The sequence below is a fragment of the Anas platyrhynchos genome, chromosome 7, assembly GCF_047663525.1.
Source record: "Anas platyrhynchos isolate ZD024472 breed Pekin duck chromosome 7, IASCAAS_PekinDuck_T2T, whole genome shotgun sequence".
In the NCBI taxonomy this organism is placed as follows: domain Eukaryota; kingdom Metazoa; phylum Chordata; class Aves; order Anseriformes; family Anatidae; genus Anas; species Anas platyrhynchos.
This window is the reverse complement of record NC_092593.1, coordinates 25,420,723-25,443,130: the sequence shown is the minus strand read 5'-3', so window position 1 is coordinate 25,443,130 and position 22,408 is coordinate 25,420,723. Positions and strand designations below refer to the sequence as shown.

Sequence of the window (22,408 nt, the reverse complement as noted above, 5' to 3'; positions counted from 1 at the left end):
TTTTTTTTTTTTTTTTGTTTTTCTATGAAAGGTCAATCCCCCTGAACTGCTACTTTGTGTAAGAACTTTTCAGCCTGAGCTTGCTTACACAGACAAGGGGAGATTTTCCTAGTTCCTGTGAAGTAATAAAGTACTCTGTGTATAAAGTCAAACATATTGCAGATGGCAGAACTAAGCAGCATTTACAAGTTGATGTCAATTACTCCAGGATTTGGACTTTTACTGCACATGCATTAAATAGATGCCAATACCTGAGACTCCTTCCCTTGGGCTGGCACAGCTCTGTGCATGCCTGCCTGTGTCTGTAGATGAGCTCAGCTGGAGCTGAGGATTTCATTGTGCTGGGCTTGCTGCCCTTGCAGGGATGGATCTAGTGGAGGGCTTGTCTGTTTTGCCTTCCATCTTGGATGCTGGAGGTCAGGATGGTATTTGTTTGGCAATCGCTGAGGTCAAATAGGGGTTTTGGAATTTGGATGTCTTTTCTCTCCCACATTCTTGTATCTCAGAAGCAATTACTAGGGGGTGTCGTGAGTGTGGGACTTGTGCTGGTGCTGCAGGAGCTGCCCGTGACTGCCTCATTCTGTGTGACCACAGTGCAGTGGTGCAGTGCATGGCCTGAGCTGTGAAGGTACAAGAGATGGCTGACGGCTGTCTGAACAGCATGTATCACTCTCAGTGGTCCATTCCCCTGGGATTTGCTTTAAACATACTTTCTCCAGACCAATAGCTTCATAATGTAATTTACCTTAGGCTCAAAAACATGCTTTGCCAGGTGGCCTGAATTTGACACTAAATGTCTCCTGCTTAGTCCTGTATGTACTAATTCTTCCTGTTTTAGGACAAGACCTTTCTTCTATGGCAGTCAAGTCAGAGGAGTGCCAGGTAGTCTCTTTCTCCTCTCTTCCCTCCCACCTCAGCAGTTTGCCAAGATTACTCCTGTCCTGATGAAGTCCTTGTTTGTTATCTGTAGTTCTGTGTTTCCCATTATAAGGCAGCTTGTTCTGCCTCAGCTCTTTCAGCTCAGAGCTGCAGCTTAATGTTCCCAAGCACATGACATCTGCTTTCCCTGGGTTTGTTCATGTAAACCCTGACATGAGCCCAGTTCTGCCCCTCCGCACTGTTTCTGTGGAGCTTTTGGCCAATGTGATTACTCAGCAAACTCCCTTCTTTACTCTCCCCTTGCTTTCTGCAGCAGCTGTCTCTTAGAGGGTTTTTGTTACCTCTCTGCTCCAATAAGAATGATCCGTTGCAAGTTTCCTGCGTCCTCTGTGATAGCAAAGCCTAGGGCAGAAGCAAGGTCTGGGCCAGTGCCTGAGCCTGGGGCCTGAGGGTGAGGATGCAGGGGGTGGTCGAGGGGGCAGCGTGGTACAGGGCCTGGCTGCCCCACCACGAGGCTGCTGTTTGTGCCCGGGGGTGCTCAGTTCAGCCCCTTCTCGCAGCAGCCTGCTGCTCTCTGACACCTGCCAAGTCACTTGCTTTTAATGACGCGTTGGATGCTGGGATGAAAAGCAGAGCTTGCAGGCAGCCGTTACTGGTTTTTACTCATTTCTTTCCATGTGGTTTTCCTATGCCATAAAAGTCATCACTGAAGTTAAGGAAAGGCAAGACCTCTCTCTGCGTTAGTAATCCAGCTCAAACTGTAGGGCTTCTAAGTCTGGATGCTGCTGCAAAGCAACAGCAGAGAAAGCTGTCCAACCTAAGTGATTCTATGAAAAACAGATCCGAATATTAGCTGTGGTTTTTAGAAATTTCCAGGAGATAATACACTTGACAGAATGACAGAAAAATAATTATTTGTATTTAAGAAGAGATGCTCAGGGTGCAGTATTTTTTCACTGTGGCTAAAGTTTAAAAGCTAAGAAAATATAGGGGATTAGCAGTGGTGGATGTGGGTGTTATATATATTTTGGAACGGGTCAGCTTTCTTTATTCTGTTCTTCCAATATTACTTTTTTTTTTTATTTTCTGTTGAATGTGAATGAGAACTTTAATCCTGATAACTTCCTTAAAGCCTGCAGCATCTTTTTGAAGATTTTTCAACTGTGAAACTCTGTGGCAATTGCAGTTTTTCAGCAGATTTCTATCAGATAGGAAACTAGAGGTTGGACTAGGTGATCTTTGGAGGTCTCTTCCAACCTAGATGATTCTGTGAAATGGAATGAGAACAGCACTGACACAGTTTTTCACCAGTATGGGAAGCATGGAGGCCTTTGATAATTATGAAAAACCTTTTTATAAGTGTATCTTGTTGTGTGTGCAGTGTACTTGACTCAAAGGTATATGAATCCATTCTCTCAGACTGACAACATGTAGGCTGAGTAGTTGGGTAATAAACCTGTCAGATAAAAACTTTTTTTTTTTTAATATAAGTAATTGAATACAATATTCTAAATTAATTGACTGACAAGGAAGTAATATCTCTGGAGCAATCACGAGGTCAGCATATTATTGACTATATATTTTTATCATGAGTTAAAGATCAATGTGTAGTTTAAGTATATATAGTATAATCTTCTTGATATGCATTTAAAATAAGAATTTATAAATATTTTATGTAAGTGCAGCAATAAGGAAAAAATCACTGATGTATTGAAACAGTGAAAGAGTTAGCAATAAAGGACTTAAAATTAATTCCGAGTGCATAGTGGCCTGCTGCCAAGGCTATTTAGGAACAGATGTGGGTGAAATAGATACCAATAGTCTGTTTGGGATCTCTAAAGTAAGACATCTGTCAGTCTATTGGTCAGACAGGAATAATGGAAATGGGAACTGGCTGTTACAAAACGTGAATTACCAAAGTTGTACGTTGGTCAAACTGAAAGCTTTTGATTCTCTGCCTGATGAGTAGAGAACATAATTTCTCTAGGTGGTTTATGTATTGTCCAAGTAGGAAAAGGCATAAAAATACAAAGTATAACTGAGAATGTGATGTGTATTTATCCCATGGATATATGGTTTTAAGATGTAAATTGAAGTAAAAAATCATACAGTCTTAAACAATCCCAAAGTGTCTAAACATGAAAGAGACTCAAATCTTTTTCAGGGAAGTCCATAAAATGTATATCTCTTAAGAAGAATGTTAATTTTTAACTTTTTGCCAAAAAAAAAAAAAGTATTTAAGGAAATTGAGTATATTATCAGTCTCGCAAATACATTTGTTATTTGAGGCTACTTCTAGACATAATGTCTTGATTTTCTGTGTGTCTTTTTTTCCTTTATCAGCTGGTCAGTCTGGGAGAGTCCATGGCTAGCTGTTGGTGGAACAATTTACATTGCTTCATGTTTTCTGCTGTTTTTCCTATACTTCACATGTTTATGCACCTCTCTGAACATGTTGAAAGGGATTAACATACCCTGGACATCTAATAGGGGCTTTTGTATGTATTTTGATTCTCTCTATCCAAAAAGAGCAGATATTGAAATCTTTGTTCCAGAAAATAAGTTTCTTTGCTAGGTCTTGCAAATTGCATTGCTGTATGTTTGGGTTTACGTGCGTGTTAAACAGCATGTGTTCATGACTTGCTTCACAGTGTGATGTGAGTTTGAGCTAACAGGATCCCAAAGTCATTTAGCTTTCACATAAGTAATAACTCTCCTTCATGGCATTTAGGTTTTAATAGAAATGTATTTCTGTTGCCGATATTGTGTGTTTTGTTATCGTAGAGCTCCGGTAGCCCATAAAATGGAGAGTTTTAGACTTGCCCAAAGGTGGTGGGTTTTCTGTTTATTTTTTCATTCTCCCGTTGCTCTAAGGAATAATTAGGCTTTCCCGTGCTGTTACTGTTGGCAAAGCAAAGCTCAGCTTTCATCCTTGTTTCCTCCTGCCTGGCGAGCTGAGGTGCCACATGGGTGGGGGGGGGCCTTTAGGGGGCAATGTAGGGGGGCACCAGGGAATGGAGGGGAAACCACAGCTGTTGGTCAGCTTGCAGGATCATGCTGTGGGGTGCAGGGCCCGGAAATACGGGGCAGGAAAAGCAGAAAAGTCAGAGGAAGCATAATAAGGTGGTGAGGTAAAACGAGGTAGGATGCAAATTCATGTGCTAAAATATTTTTTAAACAAACAAACAAAAACCCAACTTATCAGTTTCCTGTCCATAGAATAACTGCTAACTCTTTGTGCTTTCTGTGCAAAGGTGTGCATGAGTTAACTGTTTCCTTTGGAAGAATCTGGGTGTATACATTAAAAAAAAAAAAAAGTTTATATATTCACCAGTCTTTGATATCCATGCTAACGCTGTTTTGATGTCCGTGGTACAGGGCTAAGTGTCCCTTCTTCATTGGTAACTAAAGTTCTTTTCTAACCATTAAAAACAGTTCACAAATTCCTTTCCTAAGCATAAGTCTTGTACCTCAGTTTTTCAATTGTCCTGTTCTTCAGCCTTTGAGAAATGCTATTTTATCTGCCTTGTTCACATTCTAGATGCTGTTGCAATCTTTTTTTTGGTCATCATTTTTATCATATCATCCCCATTTATCCCTATTTATCATATCATCCCTGTTACAAGCTTATCTTGACTTTCAGGTGTAGCTTACTCCCATGGCAGCAGTTCTTTCTGATCTCAAGTCTGTCTGGAGCACTAGCCACCCCTTCCCAAATGTTTGGACAATGTGTGGTTTCTTTCATGTTGTCCCTCTCATTTAGGAGCAATGCTCTTTAAATGTCCAAGAAACTACAGAACAATCAGAACTCTGGAAAACATGCCTTAAACTATATATATATATATTTTTTTTTTTAAGTAATGTCTGCAGGAAATAAATACAAAATCTTACAAATAGCTTGTCCATTCAGACCCTGAGACCACCACTTGCTTTCTTTGCTTGCAGCTGTTTCTCTCCTTGGTGTGTGTGGAGTGAGGTTCTGGAGTACCTGCATGGGACAGCAGTGGGGATTGTGCTCCCTGATCGCACTGGAATTTGGGATATGATGTTCTTTTGCAGTTTCTTGTTTTGCATTTTGACAAAAGATGTGCTTAGATTAAGACCTTTCTGCCTTTCTTTTGCAAATATGAAACAGAAATAAAGTAGGGAAGTCTGTCTGTTCTTGTAGGAGTCAAAATAAACAAAACTTAGGAAAACAATTTTCATTTCATTGTAGATGCCTTGTTAACTACATATATTTATTTTAAAATGTATATTTATTGCATAAAACAAGAACAGCAGGTATCTAATGGCTGTTGTCACTTTTATGCCAAAACAAGCAAACAGGCACTGGAGACAAGGAATCTGTTTTTTTTTTTTTTTTTCTTGCTGTTTCATTTAGGTATACACAACTATATTAGGCCCTGTTTTTAGAGGCATATTTCTATTTCAGTATGTGTGGTACTCTAAGAAATATTTGTATCCTTCTTAGACAGTTTTTGACCCTAAGTAGCTGCAAATCTGTGAGCATAAACCTGAAGGATTGGATAGTCTTTGTGTACCTTAACATTTGTGGATCATAGATCTAATGTTTTCCTTTCAAGAAAATCAGTGGTCTTGGTTTTTATGACTTATGTTGTAACAGTATGTGCAGACAAAAAGCCATAATGTGTTGAGTATCTGATACATGTATTACCATATTGCCATAAGGAACGGCTATTATGTTAGACACCAACTGATTTCATGATAGTGTTGGATTTCTCTCACATATGCTTATGTTTTTGTACAGATGATCCTTTAGGAACATCTGCTAGTTTTGTGGTGGTATCTGCTGTTTCCTTTCAAAATTTGACCTTTTTGTCATTTACTACTGGGACTCCTATAGAATTGCATTACACTGGGATCTTTTTCTAAATTGATTCCTGTTTCACAGACGTTAACTCTCTATTTTTTGATTTAATTGGGTTTCAACATATTCTGGCATGCTATAGAGTTAAGTGCAGCTGTGAAGGTGATAAATCAACCTCTTAATATAGAATTTCATTATTATTTAAATGTATGTCAATTTGAAGTAGATTACTAGAACTTCTCTTTCCCACTGTTTAGGTGGTCTTAAAAATACTTGTGTGTGCAGACAGTGTGCAAGGACAGCATTTCTCAAACTATTTCACTAGGGAAGAAGTTCTGGAAATCCTTTCTCACAGTTTGGGGACCCTTCCCCTGTTCAGTTAAGCATGGTGATAACAGCTTAGGATCACATCTGCAAGTGAAGCTGAATGAGTGAAGCTGCAAATACAGCTGAAGCTCAGCTGTGGTGTGCTGCTGCAACTGGCAGTGTAGTCATGACCCTGTAAAGGCAGCCCAAATGGGTTCTTACCCTGTTGGAAGCTCATCCTCTTGGGTGAATAGGCATGCTGTATAATGATCTTTCACATGTAGATGGATCTGGGTAACTGGATTTTATATAGGTTATGATAAAGAGTTGAAGACAATGTTATTTTCTGTTTACATGGGACTCCAGCTTTTATTATCAAACAGTTTTGCTGTGGCCCTCTGCAGGAAAAAAAAAAAAAAGAAAGAAAAAAAAAGTGTGTTGAACTTGTGTTATTTGGAAAAGTGGCTGATTATTTTGCTTCCAGTGTATGATGTATGTTTGTATGAGGATAGCATTCACTTTCACATGACACTGTTCATGGTTTTAAAAATTAAATACATGTATGAGACTTAATATTCTGAAAGATAATTAGTCTCCTTGTATTTCTTTGGCTTTGTGTATTGACATGCATTCTCACCTCGTTATACCTTTTCATTCAGAAGTGTATTAATTCCAAAAGTGATTATGAAGCTAGAAGTAATTTACTTCATATTTTTCAATGACAATTTTACCAAAGGAAAAATAAAGACAACTCTTTTAACATGCAGTTGTCTTTCTTGGTTGAACCTAAAAACCTAATGTATTTTCTTATTATTAAACTATGCAGATTAGAAATGCACTGCTTCTACTGAATGAGAACCTTTTGTTCCTTGTAATGTCTCAACATTGCTGTTTTGCTATTTGTGCGTCCTTGTGGAGTGATTAAAAATGAGAGGGGAAAAAAAAGTCCAAAAGTCCAGTGGAGAAACAAGAAATGTCCCCCCAACCTGGAATTTTTGTGGTGCTAGAATTGCCAACAGTGCCATTTCTTCTTTGGAGAAGAATCCATGCTGTGTTCTCTATAACATCCAAATCCCCATTTTTTAGTTAGCTTTCAGGAGTTGCTCATGTCTGATATAGAAAAGTAGTCTATAGGTTTATCTTTTGGGAATGAGTTTGGTGCCTGGAGACGAACACATTTGTTTAAACTCTTGAGCTGTATGTGTATCTTTATCATGCTTGTAAGTGGGAGTGTTTTGAAATGTTTATGTAGGGATTGAGGGTGGGCTTCTGAATTGATTCCTTCCCCATGTTTTCCTAGTGTGTGTCTTTTTAGGATTGAAGAATATCCTGTTTGTTTTTTTCATAGGTGGGTATTTGTTTTATGATTTTTTTTTCCTTGTGATTTGTATTTGTCATCCTAGCTGAATGTTACCAAGTATTTCTGTGTAATGTGTATGGTAAATTGCAAATATTGAACAGTATATTATGAATGCTAGAGATTAAAGAAAACAAAATCAAAACACAGAGCTTATATCTATGTATGATGACGTAGTTCTTAGAAACTTTGGGATTGATACATTAAATATGTAAGTCCTTAAGTGGCAAAAACCAAGAAGAGGCTTCAAGCCATACTAATTTGAAGGTTTTGTAATGTGATTGCAAGCCAGAGCTTGTAGAATATTGCAAACCACAGTGTTTCATTTTATGTCAAATTGGAGCTCAAAATCCAGAGTGTATCAAAAGTTATTCACATGACCTCAAGATAACTTGTAGAGGTATTAAAAATTATTTTCCAGGCCCACGATTTGCTTTTCTTACATTATAAGGAATTGTTAGTTTTCATTAGTAGTAGCACAGAAGCTCTCTCATGGTCTGTCAGTATGGTAACAGACAAAGAAAAATATGTTTGCTTGAAAAAGAAAATGCATTTAAAAATAGTAGGTCTGAATTTTCATGTGAGCCTTGCATTATAATAGCCTTTCTCTAAGGATTTGATGGAATAAAATTCTATTTATGTTTAAGGTCTGGTGGCAATTCCTCCACCTCAGCTTCTCATTCAGTTGTAGATGTAAGAACATGTAAGATCTGACAAGAAGTGTATGGTAACTGGGTTTACCCTGCAGTTCTCTCATCTAGCTTGTGGCTGTTTCCTCCGTGTGTTGCAATTCTAAACAAATGGTCAGTTCATGAACAGAATTCAGTGCTGAACTCTGAATTTCCCAGCTTTTGTCTGTTCAGGCAGGCTATGTAAGATGGTAGTTACTTAGAGGCTTTTTAGTTTGGAGTAGTTGTCGTAGCTGTCGGTTTGTTTGAACTGTGACCGTATATCTCTTCTGTCAGCTCATACACTCAAGTGAGTATAGGAAAGTATGCTTTGCAAAGCTCAGAAAATGCAAAGCAACAGATGTTGTGTGCTGCACTATTATACGTATCCTGGAAACAGAGCTTTACACAGTGCAGACAGTCTTGGAAAAACAAAATTTCACATACAAATGATCATGCTAAGGGTAACAGTAATAAATACTGATGACTAGATATAATGCTGTTTTGCAGATACTGAGTTTGAGTAGTTAAATGCTCATCATTACATTAAAAACACTTATTTGACAGATGTTTAAAAATTGTCTTTATATTTTTCTGTATTGCTTAGTATAGCAGAAGCAGAATAAGTGAAATATTCTCACTTAAAGTAACATATGAAAATGGCTTTAAAATAAAAGTCAATTGTATTTTGACTTAGATGGCAACTCGTGAATAAAGTAGAAGAAAAAGGGAAAAAAAAATGAGATGAGTGGCTGGGATTTTATGTGAAAATAACACGTTTCCTTGGCTGGTCTGTTGAGTGTATTGCATATGGCTCACCAAGAAATTGTTCCTGCCCAGCTCTTCTCGCTGGTGCACTGCTCATCGCAGCCCTGCCAGGGAGGGCAGTGAAAGGATCCAGACCTGAGTAGTTCTGGACTTCTCGAGGGCCTGCTCTGCTGCCTCTACAAGGTGAATGTACCTGGGGAAGAGGTAATTAGCAAGGGATCAAAATTGTCATGGCAGTAGTCAATAGTACACAGACAGATAGGTGGCTGTAGCTGGTGGTAACTCATGGACTTCAGACTTTGAACTGATCTGTGGTGCTGTGTAGCAATTTCTGCAGTTAGTATGTTCTGGGGTAAGCCCACAAAAACATCAACATGTTCTGATAATCAGAAAAAGATTTTACATAGATATGTATTTTTAACATGGTACTGATTTTTTTGAAGGAAAAAGAGTGCTTATGAATATTTCACAAGAAATGCAATGATTCTTGGTCACTTAACAGCAATGTGTTTATTAAATGAGGCTGTGATTAAACTGGGAAGATGCTTCAGGTCCTTTTCTGTTCGTACATCTTTTGTGATGGAGGAATAGTAACAACTAAGGGTGTGGGATTTTTTTTTTTAATGTTTATTTCTCACAGAAGAACAAACAAAACAGCATTTTCTTTGCACTTACATTTGTTGGAGAGTTAATTATTTAAAATATGATGGAAACAAGCAAGTGGTCTTTTTGAAGTTTCATCCTTAGGTTTCATTTTATGGAAACTGCTTGTGGAATGTACCCATAAATTCAGTACTGAGCCAAGGGTATGATTTATACATATACACTTGTTCGTTTTGCTTAAAGCAGATACTGCTTTTTTTTTTTTGCATTTGCAAGTTTAACAATATTAGTTTGTGCGCAGAAGCAGACTAATGAAATGAACTTACAGTAGAAAGAAAGCTGTCTTTAAATACGTTTCTATTTGTTTTATGTTTCTAGTGTTTGTTTACTTTCTCTAATGCATGGAGTGAAGGCTGCCTGAAAAGTTCATAGTGCCTTTGGTATTAACAGTGTGGTTGGAAAAGGGTATGGAAGGGAAAAAGCTGTCATGGGACAAACACAGAGAAGCAGAAACATTGAGTTTGTATGTTTGTGGACTGTTAAAATAGAAATGAAAAAGCATTTAGATATTGTTGGTCCTGTCCAACAGCACAACTTCAGAGACATGTCCATTTTACAGATGTGACAGTGAATCAAGAGTTGATACAATTAACAGTAATTACAATACTGTAATGTATTCATCTCTTATTTAACATCATCCTGATTAAGATCAGGAACTGTTGTTAGACTGCTCCTAGTGTATATAATCAGAAGTTTTTTCTGAAGAAAATACCATCTATCACTTAAACTGTTGTATGTATTATTATGTTAAGGATTATTTCTTTTTGATCTGACAGAGAGGCAGTTGAGATAGGGTGTGGGGGGAGCAGATGGCAATAGCTTTCTACCTTCCAATATAATAAGTCAGGTGTATCAAATAAGAAGAAGCAGGCTCAAAACAAAAGGATGCAGTGAGTACAACAGAACAGTGAAATGTAGTGCCAAAGGATATTGGTGATGCTAAAAGATTTTGTGGATTCAGCCGGAGACTGAAGGCCTCATCTGAGAGCTGTTAAATACCTAGAAACCACAGTCAGTTCTGGGTATCCCAAATGAAAACAGGTGGGGAGTAGAAGAGTATTAGAGAGAAATAGAAAAATGCTTGCTCGATTCCTTCTCTTCTCTTACCATCTGCTTATGGCTGTGGTTTGACACAGGATACCGGGACAGATGGACTCTTGCTCTGAGCTGATATTGCTGGTCTTATGTACCAGAAAACAGCTAAATTATATTTAAACTATATTTTATGTAAAAGAACACATCACTCGTCTGCAACTCTACCTGTATTTGCACTATTAAGCAAGTTTTCTTGGTAGAATTTGTATGTCAGTGTTTGCCTAGCCTCCATCTGCAAGGTACTTATGTTCATAATGAAGACTTTTGTTCTCTGTCAGACTCTGAACTTTTCCATCCTTATTTATAACTACATGGTCTATTTTAGAAGAGGGAGATGAGTAAGTGGTGCTGAGAATTTTTCTGAACACTGCTGGAAGTCTTCACCAGGTTTTGGAGTATTCCAATTCTGAATTACTCTTTTTTTTTTTTTTTTTTTTTTTCCTGATCTGTTGTTCCCTATTTGTGTATTTTCAGCTGTAGATGATTTGTTCCCCTCTTGATATGCCTCTTCCTAAGCTGCAGCTACTTAAAGAATTTTACAACAAACTTTTATTTTTATTTTTCCCGTAGAAAGAGCTGTAAAGTCTCTAAGATAATCATCATTTGGCTTTGTTGGTTGTGAAAGTAGGCTTTCTGCAAAGAGGGTAGATGTGAGTCATATTTATTGTAATCTATAGCATAAGATCCTGTCAAAGACATCATTACTTGAGTTTTCTTAGTCTCATTTTTTTTGCAAAGGCTGTAGAGTAGCTTGATTTTAGTGATAGGGGTAGCTAGTTGACGTGTTTCTGAAGTAACAGTGTGGATTAACTAATCTGCTGCTGAATCCAGTTTGAAGATGCATCTGTTAGTGGCTGCATGAGTACTTTGAATGTGAATCTCTCTCTGATCGTGCAACCATATGCAGGATCTTTGTGCTAAGAGTAAAAGTTTCAGGATCTCCAAGTGAGATACTTACTTAAACCTTGCAGTGATAGTAGTCCCTGTAGATGTGTGACCATTTGGTATGGTGTTAGCATTTCACATTTTGGAGGAGTAAAAATTCATGTTTTTTAATAGAGGTCTGAAAAATATTTTTGTCATCTGACATGCGTGTTTCTCCAACAGCAAGAGCTCATCAGAAATTGAGTATTTTAAGTTCATTAGTGGTATTTCCATTTGATCCTGGTAATTCTTGGTACTCTTTCACGCTGCATTCTTGTGATTCTTTGTGTGATTATTACTTATCTCCCCAAATATATTCAAAAGACTATGAAAATGTCCTTAGGTTTCCATGCTTTGGTACAAATCACCTGTAGTGACTATGATTAGGAATACATATGTAAATGTGGTATGTAGCTACAGTAACAATACCAAAGTTAAGAGTGATAGGTTGAAATGACAAGGAATTTGCCAATTTGCCTAAAAACCATGGGAGATGACTTATTTGAGGTTACCAGCCATGCAAAGATGTAAAGCATAAGTCATGGACTGTTGTGGGGTGTTTTTTGCTTCATTTATTTATTTAGAATTTTTTATTAGTGTCTTTTTTTTTTTTTTTTTATTAGTGTCAGTTGATATGCCTGCCTGAAAATGCATACATTTCCGTGTGTAACTTAGTATATTAATGCAGTTTGACGTAAAAGTGAAAGTTATTTTTATGCTGGTTGTTAATTTTGAATTTCATGGTACTTAATGCTAAAATATTATTCATAAAGCATTTTCTGGATCCTGCTTGTTATTTAAAAATGAATTATCTTATTCAAATTTATGCAGTGCTTATTACACAAATCTAAAGAAAGATGGAGATCTTTAGATTTTTGAGAATCTCGTGATAATTTCAAATAATATTTTAAATAACTTGTTACCAATATTCTTACAGTTCCTGAACTGTGTAACAACATAAAATATTAAAACAACTCAAAGTACCAGCTTCCCCCCCATAATATTTTAGTGTATCTTGATTTCCAAAATAACATTGTATATGTTTTTCTTACAGTCCAATCAGTTATTCCCCACAATTCATTTTTTTCATTAAAATATTTTGTAGAGCTGTTCATATACTTTGCCAGTGTTTTGAGCACATGGTTTGAAATTTAATGAGCATACATTTATTATTTACAGTTTTAGTTTAATTTCAATATATGTGTATTATTACAGTGTATATTCAACAGTTCTGCTGCTAAATGAAGTAAGCATATACTTAGCTTGCTGCACAGATACATGGGCACAGGTGGACATCTTGGTAGTGTGCACCATGCAGTGAAACACATGGCACTACACAACGTGGGGCAAAGAGCACGCAGTTTGAATTAGAAGTCATTTTATGGATACCTTGTAAATTTGTGCTTGTTCATACATGGGCTGTAATTTCTGAAATGGGTGCGCATGTTTTAATGTTGAACATTTGTAATATATGCATCACTCTAATGTAGCTGCCCTCTGTGGAAAGAGGCAGTATTGTATAAGCCTGTTTATGTCAATATTTTAATAATTTATCTTTATAACTACATTTTGTCTATATTTATAGTAACATTGGCACCCTGTGTACAGAAGATAAAATCAGTGCTGAAAGGAAACTTGCATCCATCTGGAAGCAATAAACTTTTCTAAAAGACTGCACAGTGTTACTTAATCCTGTGATTTCTTACTGTGAGTGAAATTAAGGTTTGGTTCAGTTGTGTCACATCATATTGGTATCAAATCTTTTGTGAGAGCTTTGTCATCATGTTAAGCTACAAACAAAATCTTAGAATTGATGAAGTCTGAGAATGTAATTTCCTCAGTCACAGGATTATGCATCACTGTAAATGTAGCAAATGCCCTGTACTAACAATGACAGTAATACCAGAAAGATTCTAGAGTGTTGTATTTTGAAAGCTTTCTTCTTCATACAAAGGACTCATTTTTATACTGAAAATTTGACTAAGTATACCTTAAATTTTGTATTGTGTTCTAAGCAATTATTTTTCATACTAAACATATATCATGTTGTATAAAATATATTTTTAATATGCCAAAAATGTTTTGCAAGGTTAATTAGAGAAATATGAACATTTTCACTAAGAGCAAGGGGAAAAATATAAAGATCATCTAACTTTTTTTTCTTTTTTTCTTTTTTTTCTTTGCGTTTCTTTTAAGTCTGTTAAGTCTGGTCTACATGAACAAAATGGGATTCATTCATCCCTTCAGGCAAACTGGTGTAGTCTTACATTCTTCCTATTCCTATGTGGCAAGTGAGCTGAAGTGAACTAGGGGCGAGAGAAGGGTTTTATGGTTGCCAGAGGATTTTGGTGGTGCTGCTGCCATCTCCTATCCTTGGGCGAGTGTGGAAGGTGCAGGCAGTATGATACAAAGGATGGCTGAGTTTATGAAGAAACCTCCTAGAAAAACAAACTAAAGATCAATGAGTGTAAAACCGAACATGTAGCTGTTAATCAATGAGAGGTTCATGGATGAGTTTATCTAGCAGCTGATAGCTGTGCTTCAGTACCTAAAAGCATGAATTGCTAATATGCATGAATTACCAATAGCTTATGGAAGGGAATTGTCTGGTGTTTAAAATGGGATGTGTCTGTTCTTTCTTTATTATTATTATTATTATTATTATTGTTTGTTTGTTTCTTAAGAAAATGTTAACTTAAAAATCTTTTCAGAAAAGATGAAAATTCAGATATTTGAGGCATGCTGAATTTCCTGAATGTCACTGGTATTTAGCAGTATAGCAGTATTGGATGGTTTATAAATTTGTATTTGAGGCTGAAGCAAATACCTTGCCAGTAAGAGTGCAAGTAGAATTAATTATTAACTTGCAATTGATCAAACCTGGTGATGTCATATGGGCATAAGAGGTGATTTCAATTTTTCATCATTATTTTCTGAAATGGCAGAAGTAATTGTCATGATTATGACACAAATTAGGAGGTACAAAATGGTGTGTATATGTGAGATCTTTCAACAGAGTGTGAAATGAAGCTCATGTTACCTCTTTGGGGTTTCTTTAGTACCTTTCAGCTCTGCTAGCCTGTTGTATTAAATCACATGTCGTTAGATCCCAGTCTTCTGTTTTATTTCACAGATCTCTCTCTTTTAATTAATTCCATTATATGATAGTGGTGCTGCTGGTCTTTGTAAAACTATCCATTTTATCTGATGCCCTTGTCTGCAGAGGCTTTACGAAAGGATGCAAACTGCTGATGTTTGTTCCACTGCATGGAACTTCTTACAGGAAACACCACAGAGTTTCAGGCACTTTGTGAAAGGTTTGCTGCTACTTTTCCAATTGTATTATGAAATTAGGCAGTATGTGGGCCATACTCTTAATGTAAAACGTAGAGCTTTCTATAGTAAATTTATTTTCAGTGACCTCTTTCTTAATGTGATGTTAATGAGAAAATGTAACTATTAAAAAGCAAAGACTTTGCATATCCCCTCTCAAGTGCGTTAGTTTCAGAATGTCTCTCTGCCTCCCTTCCTTTCAGCTACCCCTGTTCTCTACAGCATCATTCCCAGCAGATCTTCTTTGGAGATTATTTTTTCATTTCATAATCTCCTTTAAATCCTTTGTTGGAGAACGATGGGGAAACTTTTCCTTAAGGCGGAGCTTCTTGTCTGAAAAAATGCTAGGTCTTGTGCTAAGTTTTAATCACATAATGGTGGAGCTGTTTTTCGGCTCAGGTCTTTATTCAAGAAACTATTGGGCTTCCTTTCAAACTATGAATTTTGGTGTATTTGCTGACAAAGTTCTGCTGTTACCTTGTAGTTTGAGACGAAGGTGTTTTGCTGCTCATGGAACATGTTGTGAGTGAAAGCTTCGGGGACTGATGTGTACTGAGCCTCATGCAAGAAGGAAGGACTTAGGATATTTGGAAGGACAAGGATGATTAGTTTTTAAAAGATGTGGTGGAGGGCAGGGATCAGAATCAACTGGTGAAGGAGTCCTGTGGAAAGAAAAGTTTGGAACATGGAGAGAGGTGGAAAGGGAGGGCAGGCTGGGCTGGAGGAAGCAACCAACTGAAGTCACGAGTCAGGGATTCTTGCCTCTGCTTCTTGGACTGCTTTATATTAAACTAGTTGTGCTAAAATACCATGGGAGGGACTTACGGAAGTAGGGAGTTTTGAGGTGACTATCCTAATGCATTATGAAAGTATTCTGTCATAACCTTTTTATTTCTAGGAACATTATGCCTGTATGAATATACTGGAATGTACTCCTGGACATATACAGAAATAAAGCATTGTATAGAGAAGAGTGACCTGCTGGCTGGTAATTTCAGCCATGCTTCCTTCTTTGGGGTAACTTTGCTAAACATGAATAGTAAACAATTATCATGATGCCTTTTGCTGCTGTATTAAAATAATGTGTAATTTTTTGCCCAACAAACTGTGTCATTACAGACTTTTAGGGTAGAGTTTTATTCTGAGTATTATATATATTTTTAATAACACGTAAATAGAGTTCTAAAAAATCAGTGTGCATCTTTCCCAGTTCTTGCTGACTCTTGTTGATGATCTTTGAGGAGTTAGCAATTAGAAGGTAACGCGCACAGCATGTTGGCCCAAGCCACACTGACTTCATGCTGATGAAAAGAGACAGTTCCAGTCCTTCCTCCTTCCCTGCTATGTGTATTCTTACCACTTTGAGCCATCTCTGGTTGCAGGACTCGTGTTGAAATGACTGCATTAACTAACTTGTCAGAAGACTAAGCCAGCAAAAAAATAAAATAAAATGGACAATCTACGCTACTTTAGGGAGTTGAATTGACTCAACTTGGTTTTGTCAAGTGCCAGACACAAAACAAAGGCTGGACTACACAGTTGTGGTAGGTGCCTATGTTGGAAGGGGGATTAATGGCACGGTGTTGCATTGGCTTGGCAAAATACATCACTTCACCCTGAGATTCTCTAAAGGAGAATGAAAATCGGTTGTTTTCCTGTCAGATGCTTTTAAGCTCAATTTTCTGCCCTGAAGGGTTACAGCTGTTGCTGCAAGTAAATAGGTGGCATTAAAAGATGAAGGTGGTAGCTGCACCCTGCTTTTACTCTCGAGCTCTGGAGGAACTACGATGCATCTCTTCAGTACTTTGTAATACTTCCTGAGCTCCCTAGGATGTCATTACACACAATCTGGAAAATATTTTTCTAAACTATGGTCTTGGCTGTGTTATGTATCTCTTTATAACACCATTTAAAAGGACTTGAGTAGCACAAAAGTGATCTTAAAAACAAACAAAAAGAAACAGGTCTTCCCCAGCCTGGCCCGTGCTTTACCACCTTCTCCCCAGCTCACTGTTCAATATTCTAGCCAAGCACTAAGTGAAGTTTTGCTTTCTCTGGTTATGAAGGAGAGTAGGACGCATAACATTGTGTTTTTTTTTTGTTCCCCCCACCCCTTCCAAGGTGTTGCATGACTGGTCTTTTTTGAAATAGCTTGAAAATTCAATGTTTTGAAAGTAGCTTTTCTGTTTTATGTTTTGTGTATTTAAATTAATATTGAATAGTCTGACGTGAGCTATACAGTGATTCTTAGCTCTTTTGGCAAAAAATGATCATACTTTCACCTTTATAGTTCGCATTGCTAGTCCTTCATAACCAAAGTAGTAGCTGAAAACTCTGGAGTGGTTTCATGAGTCAGTTACATGGCCCTTACTGCACTGATGGAAAGAATGGGCTCAAGTTAGTACTTGGTGTTTTATATAGAATTTATTAAAAATTATTTATTTAATAATTAATTATTAAATTATATTTTTAAAATAAATATTGCTAAGCATAAGTTTGTGAACATATTGTCAAAACTGTTTTCACTTTTCATTCTATTTCCTTTTAAAAAATATATTAATACGGCTATATTTTATTGTATATTTGGAATAATAGTGTTGAAAACAGTGTTTATGCTGTGTAAGAAGAACTGCAATAACTACTGTATTTTCTTTGGTATAATCTTGATGGTTTTATTTCTGTTTATCTATTATGTTACACTGTACTCAGGTATAGCAATGAACTATCAATGAAGTAAGCTTGAGAGCCTAACAGGACAAAATGTGTAATAGTTTTATCTATAGAATCAAGTGGGACTATGTGAGTTGCCAAAGGTCATACAAAGAATTTGTGACCAGGGGAGTAGAACCTTATGTTCCTTTTTTCCAAATCTTGTAGTTGAACTATACAGACACCTGACATACGTATTTCTCAGATATTTGTTACAGAAATTAAATCCTCAGATACCACTCCTAGATGTTGGCCCTCTATTGTCAGATAACAGTCTGATAAATGATATGTTGTTGAAGCGTTGGCACTTGTATTTTAATGACACATTTCTGCAAATTTTTCTATTTTCTATAGTACTGTTTTTTCTTCTGTATGTTTTGATCAATTTTGCTTTAAACATGAGATACTCTATTTGTTTAAAACTTAGTTTAACACTTAAAATTGTTTTCTATTTATAATTAAACTGTATTTGCGTGCGTTAGTACTGTACCCTTTGATTTGGTGTATTTAGACATAATTTTTTATTAAATAAGAGATTAGATTACTGTAAATAGGAAAAATGTAGGGTAGTCTTTCTTTTTTTTTTTTTTTTTTTTGAAAACAGAGACGGGATAAATTGAGGCATAAAACTTCCTAGAAATTCGTATATCAGGCAGGCCTTTTTTCATTTTTTCATGCTGTATTTGGGGAGGAAAAAAAAGTGGACATGTGCAGAAACTGTGAGTACAATTAGCGTCAAGCAGATAAATCCAACTCTAATCCTGTTTACGCTCTACATCAGACAGATGTGCTGAGATTGATTTAGACAAGCTCTTGGCTTATAGTAATTTTTTTTTAAGTGCCATATATTCTGTTTTTGTTAGGTCTTTGTTAAATGTTAAGTGCTGTTAGTTTTACTCTTCCTAACGCCTGTAACCTACTTTATACAGGTTCCCTCTCAGCTCTCATGATGACAGGGCAGCCTGGTAGAAGAGATTATCTTTATTCCTTGTAATTAAATTGACGTTTTTTTTTTCAGAAGATACAACAATGGGAAGTGGGTACTGAATTAAATAAATAGCATGATATCTAATAGATGTATACTTAAATCTCTTGCAAGAACAGATGGTACCCAATATCTTTCTAAGTAATGTGAGAGGACAGTTAATGTCCTGAAACAGCTAGCAATAACCAATATGATACTAACAAACTGATTGTGTTGTTTTTTTTTTTTTTAAAGTTTAAAGAAGTGTCTAATGCATTATGTACTTTATTTTTAAAGTAAACTTGGTTGTTACTACCTGTTAGAGATATTTCATAATAACATATGCAATATATTTATAAATATACTTATATGTACATATTCATAAATATATAAAATATATACATATAACTCATGGCTTAAATTTTCATCTGAGTTCTTTTTTAAATAAAATTTTACTGTATTTGTGATGATCTTATTTTCAGTAAAAATGGAAGATAAAAAATTGTACAGTGGGCCTAAGGCCTTGCATGAAAACTTTTCAACTGTAGTAAAAATTGCCTGTCCTCATCATACTAACACATTCAATATTTCCTTTACAATGTAAAACTTGAGGATGATGCTTTTGTATGATTCAGTATTACTATAGAATCACAGAATCACATAATTGTCTAGGTTGGAAGAGACCTCAAGATCATCGAGTCCAACCTCTGACCTAACACTAACAATCCTCCACTAAACCATATTGTTAAGTTCAACATCTAAACATCTTTTAAAGACCTCCAAGGATGGTGACTCCACCACTTCCCTGGGCAGCCCATTCCAATGCCTAACAACTTTCAGTAAAGAAGTTCTTCATAACATCCAACCTAAAACACGCCTGGCGCAACTTTAGCCCGTTCACCCTTGTCCTGTCACCAGGCACGTGGGAGAACAGACCAACCCCCACCTCTCTACAGCCTCCTTTAAGGTACTTATAAAGAGCGATAAGGTCACCCCTGAGCCTCCTTTTCTCCAGGCTGAACAAACCCAGCTTCCTCAGCCGCTCCTTGTAGGACTTGTTCTCCAGAACCCTCTACCAGCTTCGTCGCCCTTCTCCGGACTCTTTTGAGCACCTCTATGTCCTTCTTTATAGTTTATATACTTCTCCAAGCTGTATTTGAAAATGTGTTCCAGTAGAACAGCTGGAATAAAAATACTATTTTTGAAAATGTAATGCTGCCTAGTAAGAATGGATTATTTTAATTTTCAAAATTTTTATGTGCATCTAAGCAACACAAGACTTTGACAAATGTAGAGGAAGAGGAAGGTTTAAAAGCAAATAAATATCTGGCTGAAGTTGTAGCATGAAGAGACAAGATGAAATGGGCCTTAGCTGACTGATAACTAAGGTTATATTATGGAAATTGCTAGCAGAAAGAGAGTATTGGAGCAGGCCTTCATTTTATTGTTTCGTGCAGGACAAATAGACTAATGTTTGTAATCTATTTACGGTTTGTACACATAACATTAGCACAACAAAATTAGTGATGCTCTCAGCAAAGCTAATATTCCAAAATGTTATTTAATTTAAAATATTTAAAAAGCAAAGCTTATTTGTACTGGTCTTGGTGAATAACTGCTGGGCAGCTGCTATTATACTTCTTATGTCTGCTTACCCAAGTTCCTAAAACACTGTGTGCGTGCTGGAATGTCCAGTGGTCTGTGTGTCTGACAAGTGTTTCTGGAAAAAGATGAGTAGACCTCCCCATTGAAAATGCTGTTTTTATAGTCAAGATGGGTCTTAAATAAGCATCTGTATCTGTAGTTATAGAAAAGTGATTGAGGATGTTGTGAAGTCTTTCATTTAAGGTCTACAAAGACTCCCCAGGTGTTTTAGAGGAGCGATGTAGAGTTGGTAAGAATCCAGCTCTCAGGTTTGGTGCCTTGGGCTGCAAGGGGCTCTTTATTGGTCTCTATATCACATTGCATCTGCTGTAAACACATAGCAAAGAAAGTTTGCTTTTCCTGTTCAGAATATCTGACTCCTACAAGAATGTTGACTTTTTTCCTTCAGTCTGTGTATTTGAATGGGTTTGGTTTTGAGGAATTGGGTGTTTTACAGCTTAAGAGAGCAGAAAAGGAACAGAATAAGCCTATACCACAGTGGCTTAATTATTACACCTCCAAAAGGCATTTGCAACTAGTGCATGACACCATCAGCAACCCAGGGATCTGTGTGTATGTCAACCCCAATACAAGAAAGCCTTCATTTCATGTTCCAGGCTGACATAACTCTCTCTGGGGCTGAGGGTTTTGAACTGTCACAAGCACTTTTGAAACTGTATTTCTTGTCTTCTAAATTAAAATCAAACGCGTAACTTGAAAATGAAAGATGAGATGGGTGATGTGTGTTTGGTGTATTTTTCTGGTTTTGCACAGCTGTTTTCTGATCTCTTTCTAGTCTAAACCCAAAGGGCAGCTGTAGTATCAATTGGAAAATTAAATATATATATAATTAGCTATATTTGTATAGTCAGCTTGGGTCCTATTGCACTTTCTGATTTCTGAGAGAGGTGATTCAGAAGAAGAGAATGAAAAATTTGCCTTGTGACTTAAATAACAACACAAAAGTTGGGGAGGTGTCACTTTTTTAGAGCCTCAAATTTGTTTTAGTTGTTTGAATCAAAAAGGGATACTATAGCCACTTTGAAATTGTGCTATTTGTATAGCAGGGTACCTAAATAATAGAGTTGGTAAAATATGAGATCAGAGATTGACGTGTGTGGTATGCAATAAGTTTCAATATAGGCATGAGCAGATGCAGCAAGTGAAACTATAGGTGAGGCCATAATGGTATTGTTGTTTTTTGTTTGCTTATTTTGATTTAGATATTACTCTTAGTTGGTAACTTTTTTTTCCTCCCTACAGGTGATTCCAGTACGGTTCTACAGGATGAAGAGGAGATTATTGAGATGAAGGATGTATTTTCAGTCAAACTAAAACGCCGTCGTTTTGTGGGACAGAAAAAAGGTGGTACTTTATTGGGTATCACTATTTTTAAATGCTTGCATAAAGAAGAAAATAAACTAACGGACTGTGCTGTCCATTTAAACAACTTAAGTGAAGACCACTGTAATTCATGGTTTAGACATCTAAAGGAAATTTTGAATGGTAAGCACTTAATCGGGGTTGTTATTATTTCAGACTTCTTTCTATTGGTGATGCATAAGGTTGAATGATTTTTAGAAAAAATATTTTGCCTGTAGAAATTAAAACACAAACGTATGAATAATGTTGTTGGAAAATGCTGTACACTACCAACGTTTGACATGGTGAAGTATAAAATTTAACAAAGTGACAATGACTAAAGCATGTTTAAAAAAAATAAGCTGATGCTATATTTTGGAAGTGTTCAAACACTGAAAATAAGTAGCTGATTGCTTTCTGACTGAAGAGTCTTTTGAGAAATCTGTTTCTTTAACAAAATACAATGTTGGTGCTTTCACTTGGAATTGCTGCACATGTATTGGTACTGGAGTTGTTGCAGCACAGGAGACTCTTCAGAGACTGCCCAGAACCTGTTTAGGAACTCCCGCCTGAGACCCACAGACTCTTAGAGGCTAATGGGAGAGGCTTCCTCCTCATAATATTATCACAGGTGAAAGGGCTCTTAAGGCTCTGTAGAACTTTTACTGTATAATTTGATACCAGTTTATTGACGCTAGTTAGTGATGAGAGGCAGTTCTTCATTTAAAAATATTTTTCTGTATGCTATAATAATTTCAGGATGCTTTCTTAACCCATGAAAGTTGTATTTTTCATGTAAGTTGCATCAAATTTAAGAAATTAATATTTACTTTTTAGGGTGTCTGTGTAGGGGGGAAACAGCAACCCAAAACAAAAACAAGCCAAAGCCTTTCACTGTAATTTAATGC

General features: G+C 36.6%; 1 protein-coding gene across 4 annotated transcripts in view; it reads left to right on the top strand.

Moving 5' to 3' along the window:
- CERKL (CERK like autophagy regulator) overlaps window positions 1-22,408 on the top strand; it is a 56,719-nt gene that overhangs the window by 5,647 nt on the left and 28,664 nt on the right. For all 4 annotated transcript variants that reach the window (XM_038182014.2, XM_072041040.1, XM_038182012.2 and 1 more), the window contains exon 2: window positions 21,402-21,644. In XM_038182014.2, coding sequence (XP_038037942.2) covers window positions 21,446-21,644 — 199 coding nt within the window. In that variant the 5' untranslated portion in view covers window positions 21,402-21,445. The remainder of the gene's footprint in view (window positions 1-21,401; window positions 21,645-22,408) is intronic.